Source organism: Callospermophilus lateralis, chromosome 9 (genome assembly GCF_048772815.1).
Source record: "Callospermophilus lateralis isolate mCalLat2 chromosome 9, mCalLat2.hap1, whole genome shotgun sequence".
Classification (NCBI taxonomy): Eukaryota; Metazoa; Chordata; class Mammalia; order Rodentia; family Sciuridae; genus Callospermophilus; species Callospermophilus lateralis.
This window is the reverse complement of record NC_135313.1, coordinates 72,616,511-72,629,321: the sequence shown is the minus strand read 5'-3', so window position 1 is coordinate 72,629,321 and position 12,811 is coordinate 72,616,511. Positions and strand designations below refer to the sequence as shown.

At 35.5% G+C, this 12,811-nt stretch overlaps 1 protein-coding gene across 3 annotated transcripts in view; it reads left to right on the top strand.

Annotated features, from left to right (window-relative positions):
* The window catches only part of Gpd2 (glycerol-3-phosphate dehydrogenase 2), a 140,307-nt gene that overhangs the window by 105,752 nt on the left and 21,744 nt on the right, over positions 1-12,811 (top strand). For all 3 annotated transcript variants that reach the window (XM_076865784.2, XM_076865783.2, XM_076865782.2), the window contains exons 10-16: positions 4,339-4,473; positions 4,722-4,897; positions 5,443-5,574; positions 6,454-6,612; positions 10,906-11,018; positions 11,097-11,175; positions 11,370-11,468. In XM_076865784.2, the coding sequence (XP_076721899.2) occupies positions 4,339-4,473; positions 4,722-4,897; positions 5,443-5,574; positions 6,454-6,612; positions 10,906-11,018; positions 11,097-11,175; positions 11,370-11,468 (893 nt within the window). The remainder of the gene's footprint in view (positions 1-4,338; positions 4,474-4,721; positions 4,898-5,442; positions 5,575-6,453; positions 6,613-10,905; positions 11,019-11,096; positions 11,176-11,369; positions 11,469-12,811) is intronic.

Genomic DNA, 12,811 nt, shown 5'->3' with positions numbered 1-12,811 from the left:
GATCTCAAGCAAAATGTGTTTTTTACACATTTGTGAACTCTTTCTAGTAGTGGTTGGTTTGTTTTCTTTGGGGGTCAACTTCAGGAATAAGAATTTAAAATGGAATCAGGGGGCTGGAGTTGTGGCTCAGTGGTATAGAGTGCTTGCCTAGTATGTGTGAGGCACTGGGTTCGATTCTCAGCACCACATATAAGTAAATTAATTAAATAAAGATCCATCAACAACTAAAAAAAATATTTAAAAAAAGCATATGCAATCTAAAAAATTTTTTTAAATAAATAAAATGGAATCAGTATATTTAATGTTTTATTTCTTATTCCTTTATGAACATAAAATGTGAATATATCGTTCTTCTTTCAGATAATATAAATATGTAAATGTGTTTGTCTGCCTGTTAAAATAGAAAAGGTAAAGCAATTTACCATAGATTATTTGCATAAGCTTCAAATTTATTCTGGAAGGTCTTAATTTTCCATCAAATAATCTAAAAATTAGTCAGAGGAATTCGAGTGTTGAAACCAAATTCCAGATCAGTGTGGTTACCTCAGGAATTTCACAGACATTGAGGGGACTGTGTGGTGACCACAATGACGTTGTAAGTGGGTTGGCTAAGTTTTATGTTTGACTCAGAAGGGGATGTGAACTCTAATGGAAAATAGTAGTAATTTCCTACTTAGTTTTTTTTTTTTTTTGTAAAGATTTTAAAATACTTTGCACTATTTGTGTTGAGGTTTTTAAAGACTTATAGAGTTGCATAAAGCAGGAATTAACTCCTAGTCCATAGAAGCCGTTAGAATTAAAGCTCTTGTAGAGAATGCATGGACATGCTTTATGTTCCCAAGTTAACAAGACTGGGAAGCCTAACCAGTTGATTCTGTCCTTTCTTCCCTTATTTCAGTTTCAGTGTTGGCTGTGGGCTTGATTAAACATTCCTGAGGTGGTATGTGTACCTTGTCCTTCAGCTGACAGTCATTTTAAGGGTATAGCCCTAAAATAACTACATTAAAATATGCTGGATTTACTTTGGTTTTCTTTACTAGTTTGCTTTACTATTTTTATTGGATGTTCAGATGAGGAGATTATCTGTCATTCAGTATAACTTGTTTCTAGAGCCTTTCTCTAGAAAGGTATATTTAGTTTTAGGACTATCCCAATCATTTCAAGGAATCTTTGTGACTCTTTAAACAGAGTCTAGTGGATATAAACCTAACTGCTTTTTGGGTTGTGCTGTGTATAGAAACTAAGAGTGTTTACTGTGCAAGGGTACATGGCCAAGGGGGAAGAAGGACTTCCAATCCAGCCACCCTCTGCTCACAAATCTATGCTCTCTGCAAGGCATTTATTAATTTGAACTAAGACATGACCATGATGTAGGCTTGTAGAGGTCCTGATACTTAGGTAAAGTTTTTTATTTTTTTAACTTTCTCATACTTGAAATTGAATTGCATCAACTTATCCTTTGTCTTCAGTTTTAAATTGTGGTTAAATCTATAGAACGTAATATTTACCATTTTAGCCATTTTTAGGGTATGGTTCTCTAGCATTAAGGGCGTCCACATTGCTGTACAGCTATCACCATCATCCATTTCTAGATTTTTTTCATCTTCCTAACCTGAAATTCTGTATCCTTCAAGTAATGCCTCATTACCCTGCTCCACTTTCTGGTTCAAAAAAAGAAGCCACTATTCTTTTATTTATTTTGAAATAAAAATTTAACATGATAGTATATTTTGAAATATTATACATACATAGAATAAGCTTAACTTGCCACCATTCTACCTGCTGCTTTTGTGAGTTTCAAGCATTCTGAAGTACTTTGTATAAGTGGGATTATGCAATATTTGTCCTGTTATGATTGGCTTATTTATTGAGCGTCACATCTTCAAGGTTCATCCATTTTGCTGCATGTGGTTGAATGTTTTTTCCTTTTTAAAGATGAATAATATTCCATTGTATGTGTGTACCACATTTTATCTATCTGTTGATGGACCCTTGGTTTGCTTCTACCTTTTGGCTTTTGTGAATAGTGCTATTGAACATGGGTGTGCAGAAGTATAATTGCTAGATCATGTGGTAATTTTAATTTTTTTTTGGGGGGGGAATCGACATACATTTTTTGTAGCAGCTATGATATCTTACTTTTCACCAGCAGTGTACAGGTTTTTCAATTTCTCCCTATCCTCACCAATAATTATTTTTATTTTTTGGTTTTTTTTGCTTGTGTTTGATAATTATGCTAATGAGTGTGAAATGGTATATGATTTTTATTTGCATTTTCCTAATGATTAGTAATGTTGAGTATCTTTTCATATGCTTGTTGAACATTGGTATATCTTCTTTGGAGAAATGTCAACTCCAATTTTTTCACCATTTCTTAGTTTAGGTTCTTATGAGTTCAGGACTTCCTTATATATTCTTTATATTAGACTATTATCAGATATATAATTTGCAAATATTTTCTAATTATGTGGGGTGCCTTCTCATTCTGTTAATAGTACCAAAGTTTTTAATTTTGACAAAGATTTTTAATATATATGTGTGTGTGTGTGTGTGTGTGTGTGTGTTATCAATGGATCTTTTTTAAAAAAAAAAATTGTCTATATGAGGTATTGAGAATTGAACCCAGTGCCTCACACATGACAGGCAAGCACTGTACCATTGAGCCACAACCCCAGCCCTTGACAAAGTCTTTTTATATATATTTTTTCTTTTGTTGTCTGTACTTTTGATGTCATATCCACGAAAGCAGCATTTCTTGCTAAATCCAGTGTCATGAAATATTATCATATGTTTCTTTTAAGAGTTTTATAGTTTTGCTTTTATGTTTAGGTCTTGATACATTTTGAGTTAATTTTTGTACATGGTATAAAGTTGAGTTTGATGTCACCAATTTGCATATAAAGATCCAGTTTTCACAGTCTTGAATTTCAAGAGTATTTACAGTTGGTATTTTATCAATATGGATAATGGCCAGGAGTTTGGAGAAAGAGTTCCAAGACACACAGATAAAACAAAGTTGTACTTAAATGTCTATTATCCAGAAATGGATTAACTGATTTACCATAGTAAGTGCAGTAGGAAGGACAAGGCAAATGTTTACTTTTCTGTAGTCTACATTATTAAGCAGTTTTTCGGTTGGTGCATGTAGAGTCTCATCCTTGCTGTAGAAGGAAAAAGAGCTGAGCAATCCCTGAAGATAATCTAGATGTAGAAGGGTAGATTCTGAAAACCCTGCCTTTGGGTCTTGCCCCTGCCCTGCTGGTAGACCAGACCACAGTTGATCTATTCTCCTCAGCCATTTTTAGGTTAGAAATGCTTGCTATTCAATGGCTGTCTAATTTTAATCTAATGTCCCTCAATTCTTGGTATCATACATTGTACTTGCAGAGGTACTAGGGGTGATTTTATGACATGTTGATTGCTGAAAGAATTTACATACGTGGTAACGCAAGTACTCTGTCTATACTGGGTGAAGCCAATATAGCTATTTCTGTATCCGTTTTAAAGAAAACAGGATGAATAAAATAAGGGTAGAGTTTTGAAATTTGTCAGTAATTGAGAGGCAGTACAGTTGAGTGGGTACGAATATGGACTTCAAAAATCAGAAAGATCTAGGTTCTGATGTTTGCCTTGCTCACATTGGTTGCCATATTTGGTTGGCTAAACTTTGCAGTCTGTATGGTGAGAATAGTAATACCCAGTGCTGTGGGGCTTTGTGAGATTAATAAGATGAGATGTGTATTTTAGGTATTTTTCTGAGTTCTGGGTCTGCTGTAAATTCTCAGTGAGTGGTATTGATGAGAGAAGAAAATATCCTGTTATATGCTTGTTTGTTTAATTTAATAAGCATCTTTGTCTTCTCTAAGAAGAGACAGCAAGATGTATAGTAGTAGGAAATTTAACAATTCATAAGTCTCTTGAATTTTTTTGTTTGTTTGTTTCTACTTTTTTTACCCCTTTAACTGTTCTACGTTGCCCTAGATAGAGGGTTCCTAATAGGTTTTTGTTGTTGTTGTTATTTTTTACCTTTTTGGTTTTATTTGGTTTTGTTTTTTGTGTTTCTTTTGCTTCCTACTTTGTACACAGTGTCAGTGATTTTCAAGTTTTTTTGTTTTTTTGTTTTTTTTAGTTAAATTATCCTAGTAACAAAATAATTAATTCTTTCTGAGTTTTTACTGCACTGGTCTAATATTATAATTCCTATATTTAAGGGCTTTTTTCCTCCCTTTTAAAGTGCACCCCCATATGTGCCATTTGCTGAACATTTTTCTACTTGTTAATTACTTCATACTTTAGTAGAAATGTTTTTGAGTAACCCGCAGTATCAATCCCTACCAGTGAGAAGAGGGGATGTCCTGGCAGCATGGAGCGGTATCCGCCCCCTTGTGACAGATCCCAAGTCCGAAGACACCCAGTCCATCTCCCGCAATCACGTTGTGGATATCAGTGAGAGTGGCCTTATCACCATAGCAGGTATGGGACATTGCTCTATTATTTGGATATGATTTAAATAAAAGCCTGACTTAAATTGTTCCACGAAATTATCTTTTAGCTCTAATGAACAAGTGTTTTCTTCATATGATTCTGATTAGTCTTTACACATAGCTTTGCCACGTATATTCTAAACAACTGGTAGATTTTGTTATTAATATTTTGATAAATTGTTAATAAGAAAAATAAAGGTGGAAACTCTCACAAATTTGTTATGAACTGCTTTGTAGGTGGAAAGTGGACAACGTATCGATCCATGGCAGAAGATACTGTGAATGCTGCTATCAAGATCCACAATTTGAAAGCAGGACCAAGTAGAACAGTTGGACTTTTCCTTCAAGGAGGGAAAGATTGGAGCCCCACACTCTACATCAGGCTTGTCCAGGATTATGGACTTGAAAGTGAGGTGAGTATGCATTGCCACGTCTTTATCCTTTACCTCACCTCCTACTATTGCCAGTAACAGAATCTGCAATTATGATGTGGTCTCTCTGCTTTACAGTTTTCCTTTCCCTGGGTATGATTCTCTCTGTACTGCAAAAGTAATCTAAGAAAAAGGATGGTTCCACTTTCCTACAGTGGCCTAGAAAACAGTGTACATTTTAGCTTCTGTTTTGAAACCTGGAGTTCATTTGGTTTGTTCCTAGCATAGAGAGCCTCCCAAATTCTTTCATCCAAAGCTGTTCTTCAGAAGTGATATCAGAAGCAGAATGAAGTTGAAGCTTCATCCGTCATTGATACAGTGATGCATGAGTAGCTCAGTTAGTGCTGGCCTAAGCATTAGAAGCTCAAGTGGTTTCCTCCCACAAAACCAAAACCTAATACTCTCCGAGAACTATTAGTTACAGGCTGTAAGAAAACTGACAAGATAAGCATGTACTTCTTTTTTTCTTTGTATCTGAAAGTTATCAATAGTCAAAGTGCCTGCCTAATGTAGTTTTATTTCTCTAGGTGGCACAGCATCTTGCTGCCACCTACGGTGACAAGGCTTTTGAGGTGGCCAAAATGGCAAGTGTGACCGGAAAAAGGTGGCCTATTGTTGGAGTGCGACTTGTATCAGAATTTCCATATATTGAAGCAGAGGTATGTAAATTGTCATGTGGCTTTTCTTTTCTACCAAAGGATGCCATTCATCTGTTCATTCTTTATTATCTTTAAAAATCATATGCAGTTATTTTAATGTGGATGTTTCAGCTAAAACCTGGAGTAAAGTGTCTGTCTGCTCAGTTCAGATTCTTTCATTAAGAAAAAGTAAGTTCTGAAGTGATGTTGATAGTGGCTTTAATATAAAATGTGGATTTCTTTTTTGCTTCATGAAGCTATCTCAAGTCTGGTCCCTTTTGTGAATTTGTAGCTCTTCAAGATTGTACCACTCCTGTCTTGCCAGATGACATGCTGGCTTTGACATTTTCTCAAAGATTTAAGTCTAGTTTCTCATCATGTTTTCAAGTTTTATGAAAGCAGAGACCATGCTTTATTTTTATTCCTAATTCACTGCCTTGAGACACTGGTGTCCAGTAAGCATGCACTTGATTGAATTCAAGGCTTCTGCCATCTGGTTAGTCTAAGACAGAAAACTTTGCAGCCCAGAGAGACGAGACCGTAACTTTCCTAATGCTCATCCTTTGCCTATTCAGCTATGTAAATTAACTTCCCCATAATGTATAGGCAAAGAGAGAAGTAAGTGATTACTGTGGATGGTTAATGAGAAGTGATGCAATTTGCATGTTTATGCCAGGTTCTGTTCACAACGAAGGCATTAACTCTTGTCCAATTTATCCCATTTTCCAAACCTCCTTTGGCAGCCAGATGGAGGACTTGTGTCGAATCACCATTAGTCTCATGATTCCTGGAGAAACCAGAGTGTAGGGAAAAGGGTTACCTTTCAAAGCACAAATTTTTTTTAAGTGAAACTTTACTCTTTATAAAGAAATGCCTAACTATACTTTTTCCTGAATGCAGGTGAAATATGGGATTAAGGAGTATGCCTGCACGGCGGTGGATATGATTTCACGGCGCACTCGCCTGGCCTTTCTCAATGTCCAGGCCGCAGAGGAAGCCCTACCCAGGATTGTTGAACTGATGGGTCGAGAACTAAACTGGGATGACCATAAGAAAGAGGTATTCTACCAACGTTGAAAACTTCTGTTCCCCTTAAAAACCTGTGACAGCTTAATCTGTTTGGAGAGGATAGCATAATTTTTGATGTTGAACTTAGATTTCCAGCCAATTTCTATATGTGAATATATAGAAAATGGAAAGATAGTCTAAAACCAAATTTTGTTGTTTATGAAAAATATAGAGAATGCCCTTGATTTTATGCTCATATTTTCTGGAAAGGAAAGATTTGAAGGTTGTGGAATAGACCCTTTTCTAGTTTTCATTGAAACTACCCTCAGGATGTTTCAGTGAAATTCCTACTCCTGCTAATTTTCCTGTGGTTAGAAATAGCAGTCTCACTGCCTGATGACTAAGTGCTTATCATTTGTGTCATTTGAGAGTTTGTGTTTACATCCACATTCTAAAAAGCCAGTGATGCTCAGATTCATGTTTTTATACACACATGTATGTGTGCATGTGTATGGATGTGTGTAAGTGGGCTTGCTATAATAAAAAGAAGATCTTTGTGTTTTTAAATTAACCCACACTTTTGTGATATGCCCAGGCATATCAAAAATTACCTTCTGTACTCACTGGCCTCAGTTTCCTTCCCCTTGTCTCACTTGAATCCATTTCCTTTAGGCTTTGTCCTCACCTCTTTGCTGTATCAACCCTGGCCAAGCTCAGCAGTATCTTCCACATTGCTGAACATACTTATCCACTCTTGGTCCTCATTTGACTTCACCAATTAAAAGCATTTGACACAGTTTATTTTGCCCTCCTTCTTGAATGATTTTCTTACATTCTGGGAGGCCAGTTCTCTTGGCTCACCTTCTGCCTTCTCCACATCCTGCTTCCACAGATCTCTCCATATCATGAATAGCCCTTCTACCTTCAGTTGCTTAGTCTTTAATCTTAATATCATACTCTGTGTATTCTCTCGCACTCTCTAAATCCATCAGCAAACATTATTATCATATTTGTTATCTTCAAATAGTGGTTCAGTTTCACCCTTTCTTAACACATTCGACTGCTGTCACCCTGATTCAAGTCCTGGCATCTCTCAGATGAATTATTGTAGTTTCTTCCCTCCCCCAAACGGGTCTCTCTGCTTTAATAACTTTGGTGATTCTATTAAAACAAAATCCATGTCATTGGATATGTCAGTTTGAAATTTAGAGGGAGAGCAGGATTGAAGATATAAATTTAAATTAGTTTTTAAGCCATTGGATAGGACCATGGAGGGAGTTAGTGTAGTTAGATGATGAAAGTGGCCCACAGACTGAGCCCTGGAGCATTCTAAAGTTGAGGGGTTGGAGAGACAAGGAAAAATCCAGTAGAAGGAGAGAAAGTAATAGCTAGCGAATCTGAGGGTGTATGAAAAGACTGAAAGGGAGTTGTGACCCAGAGGATAACTTAATCTGTTTGGGATTCTATAACAGAAATACCATAGATTAGTATTAGTCAGGCACTAGCCATTTTGGGGTCTGGTAGGGCCCAATTCCAGGCTCAGAGACAGACACTTTCTTGCTATATTCTCAAATGGATGTAATTAGCATCTATGTCATATGCTGAGTGTGCAAGTAAGGATAGGGTATGTGTCCTGTCCTTTAAGTGTAGATTGTCAAACACGGTTACAAATCAGAGTCCCCTGGGAAATGGGGAGGGGGGCAGATTTCAAGGTTTGCCATCAGACCATCAAACTCAAAGTTTTCATGGGTGAGAACATGGCCCAATATTTTTTTAAAAAATCCTTATAGTAATTATAATGTAATGTGCTATAGTGTTTGGATGACAGAAGTCACTAGTGAAACAACGCCTCAGTCCTGACCATGCTGCTCTGCGGGAAAACCTGTAACCCCATTTTATGGTTGAGGAAACAGGCTCACAGAGCAAATGCCTGTCAGAGTTCACACAAGCAGTAAGCTGTGGAAATAGGACTGAAACCTGGTACTCTGATCCCAGCCTAAGCTTTCCCTACTATGCCCTGTTACCTCTGCTTTAGCCAAATTGGTGTACACCTCTTCCAGTTTTGTGTGTTGTTTGAACAGCTAAGGCTCTATAAAGAATCAAAACAAGAATGAAACTTACTCTTGTGCTGCTTACTTTTGTGAAACTTACTCTTATGTGTTCTTATAAAACTTACGGCTGTAATGATTTAAATATGCAAGAACATATTTAGTTCTAGGAATTCAGGTGGTAGGATGTAGGAAGGAGGAGGAAAATTCTGTAAACTGGTTGTCTTTGGCCTTCCTTGGCAACTACATTCAACTTCATTTCAAATTTTATGAGACAAATCATATGCCTAGAAATGCTCTTCTTCCCCCCTAAGAAAGTTACAAAAATAAAAGACCTAAAGATATAATTTAGTATCTGAGACATAGGAGTATTCATGAGAATTGTGCATAGTCTAGAGAGAACAAAGGAGGGAAAAAAAAAAGAAAAAAGAAAAGGTTAGAAAGTTGGACTTCCGAGAAAAGGTTAAAAGCATTGGGATTATTTAACCTGCACAAGTGAAAGAGGAACAAGGTGATAAATAACTCTCTGTAGATGAATTGTGGTTGTTTTTACCATTCCATACTTAATGAGTGACTTGTATGCTGAACATTGTACCAAATATTTTAGGGGAATAATAAATAGCTCGTAGTTTCAAGTATCTTGAAATCTAATGAGGTAGGTACAACACATATATATGTCAAAAATATGTGTGATATTTTCAACATTTAGAGAAATATTTAGATTTACTGTTGCTCAAGACCAAAACCCTAGGAAGAGCTGACTAGGGGGGAAGGCCTTCTCTGGTGAGTTAGGGATTGATAGAGGAGTCAGCAGGGACATTTAGATAAAGCAACATTGCCAAATTGTGACCATGGGATATAAATGAATAAATATGAAGAGATGACTGCAAGAACAAAAGAATTTAGGAAATTTTGAGTTAAATAAATAATGGAAAGTGTTTCATTTAATTTAGATTATTGGAATTTTTACAATGCTTATGTGGAGTGTCAATTTCCAAAAGAGAATTTATTTTTGTAGTCAGATCCAACTCTCACTTTTTGAGTGGGATGAGCCAGGAAGGGGGTTAGTATTGCTTAGGACATGTTTTGGGAAATGTTGTTTTCCAGTAGGATTTGGTAAGATTTTATACCATTCAGACAGGAGATGCATTTTTTCATTGAGAAACTTTAAAGTGAAGATTGCTTAAGTAGATTAGTCTTAAAAAAAAAAAAAAAAAAAAAAAAAAAAAACTTTTCAAATTTGATTCCAAAGAGGAGAAAAAGGTTCATTGAGTGAAGAAGTGAAATGTCTCTGGACCAAGCCAGCTGATAAACACCAAATTACTACTACAGTAAGGCTGCCTGGGCACTGGCAGCCTTACAATAGTAGTAGTAGTAGTAGTAGTAGTAGTAGTAGTAGTAGTTGTTCAGATCTTCACTTTTAATTGTTTGTTTTTTTACCAAGTTACATGGAAGACAAGTGCAATGAAAGGGTGGATACCATGAAGGAAAAAAAAATTTAAGAAAAGGTTGTTGTTGGAGAGGAAGCATTAGTGATGGTATTTCCACAATAATGCAGTATCAGTTAAGACTGGGGACATTGAAACAGTATAACTACTGAGGATAGCATTTCTTCTTGAGTCTAAAACTATCAGAATGAAGGCCATATCATTTTGATATATCTAATCTCAGGATATCTGCCTGGGCACTGGCAGCCTTACTGTAGTAGTAGTAGTAGTTGTAGTAGTAGTAGTACTAGTAGTAGTTCAGATCTTCACTTTTAATTTTTTTTTTTTTTTTTTTTTTTTTACCAAATTACACAAATCTGGTCCAGTAGCATTTTCTGGTCAATAATATGCAAGAATACTCTTAAATTAAAAAAAGAAAAAGCAGAGAAAAAAGCAAATTACATGTAGCAATATGAATCATTATACTATATGAGAGCAGCCAAACACAGAAGACTATGTTCTATATGAAATTCCAGAAAAGACAAAGTCTGATGACCATAAGCAGATCAGGAGATGCCAAGGGCCCGAGGTCAGGGGAAGGAATCAATTGCAAATGAACATGAGGAAATTTTACAGGGCAGTAGAAATGTTCTGTATCTTGATTATGTTAGAGTGTATATCAAATTGCATATCTAAAAGATATGTTTTATTGAATATGAATTATACTTCAATAGAAATGGAAGAAAGAAAAGAAGTATACAGTCAGGTAAGTGAGGATCAACTTCCTATCTGAAGACTGAATGAGGAAAGGATAAAAAAATCAATAATTCTTTCTGTAACTCTTTGAACATTGTGTGTCTCTCTTTTAGGAAGAACTTGAAACAGCCAAGAAGTTCCTATATTATGAAATGGGCTATAAATCCCGATCTGAACAGTTAACAGATCGCTCTGAAATTAGCCTATTGCCTTCAGACATTGACAGGTACTTCTAATAAGCTTCTATCTTTTTATATTTTTCCTGTGTAAGTATATTTTCCCATTATCCCATGTTGTGTTCCAGGTACAAGAAGAGATTTCATAAGTTTGATGCAGACCAAAAAGGCTTTATTACCATTGTTGATGTTCAGCGTGTATTAGAGGTAACTTTTTGTTATTATTCAATATCAGTCTTAGATAGCAGAAGAATAAAAGATGATATTAGACAATTTTTTTCTCATCTGTGTTTTCTACAAGTAATATTTTTATTTTTATTTTGAAAGCTTACCAGATTAGAAAGAGGATATGAATAATTTTTAATTAAGCTTCATTATTCTGTGCTTTTCTTTTTCCTTAGAGTATCAATGTGCAAATGGATGAAAATACACTACATGAGATTCTGAATGAAGTAGATTTAAACAAAAACGGACAGGTTGAACTCAATGAATTTTTACAGGTGAGTTGTGGTGAAAGGAAACAGATGTATTTGCTTTTATCTTCTGGCTGTCATTATCTTAAATGGATGTTGAAGAATGAATTCTTAAATCCACACATTTGTCACTTCATTCTGAGAAGGAAGAAAGCTTGAAGCCAACAAAGGTTGATATGTTTGCCCACAGATGAGACTCTTCTTGGAGCACATTTTTTTTTTTTTTCATAAGAAACCTTCTGTTATACTGGACAGTTTAGGTGAAATCTAAGTTAATTATGGCTTAGAGGATTGAATAAGAAGCTTGCGTTTTAGAGAAGTGTGGTATGCAGTGTCACTGCTGGACCATGTTCTACCTTCGTCAAGAGAGGCAGCAAAATATTTCTAATGTGGAAAGAATTTTTTTTATAGAAGAAGTTTAAAAATGATAGCTGTATTTATTTAACAACCATATTCACTTGGGAATGTGATGATTAGAATATTGCATTATAAAGAACCAAAAAAGCCAAAGGGGGTCAAGACTATGTACAATTTAAGCATTTCCATTTCTGATTTTCAACTCATTTAAGTTTTGATTGTTTAATTTTTGTAACCATCAAGGAAATTAATTTTATTGCTTTAACTTTAAACTGGATGCTATACGTTATTCCATAGAAGTTCCTTACAGAAAGAAATTCAACAGCCTCTCCCCCGAACCCACGTTTTTAGCTGTCCATATAACTCTGATTATGTGAAGGATGTATTGGTTTCCAAGCAGCTAGGTTTTGTCTGTGGTGCTTGTTGGGCAGGTATTTCAAATGAATGCCAGGTCCTGCTTGCAGCATGGCAATGATGAATGCTGAACATGAAATAAATTAATGCTGGGGATTTTGGTCAGTGTCAGCCCTTTCTTCACTGTGTCAAGTTAAACAAACAAGATCAAGGCAAAGGAAATGGTAATTGTCTCTCTGGAGATGAGCTGCAGATAAGAGCATTGTTGAATCTAAATGCAGAAAATTTTCACAGGTTGTGTCCGGCATTACAAAAAAGAATGTTTAGCTTACTGTTGAACTAAATGCACATTTTAAATTGAATTTAAAATTTATGCTTGGGAATTGGAAACCATTTGATGCATTTAGTTTTCCTGGAGAATGTTTTATTGTTTGTCTCAGAATTTTAGAAAACTTGTCTTCAAAGAAATAACTTATGCTTCATTTCATATGTATTATAAATAAACAACAGCATTTGGGGTTGAAAAACCTGGGGTTTTTGAAATAATAAGAAAATAATTTCATGGATATGCTATATGATTTGGGTTATAAATAATTTTCTTGAACAAAGAGATTTAAAACCCAGAAAATAATTTAAACCACCTGCAGGTTTTCTTGTAG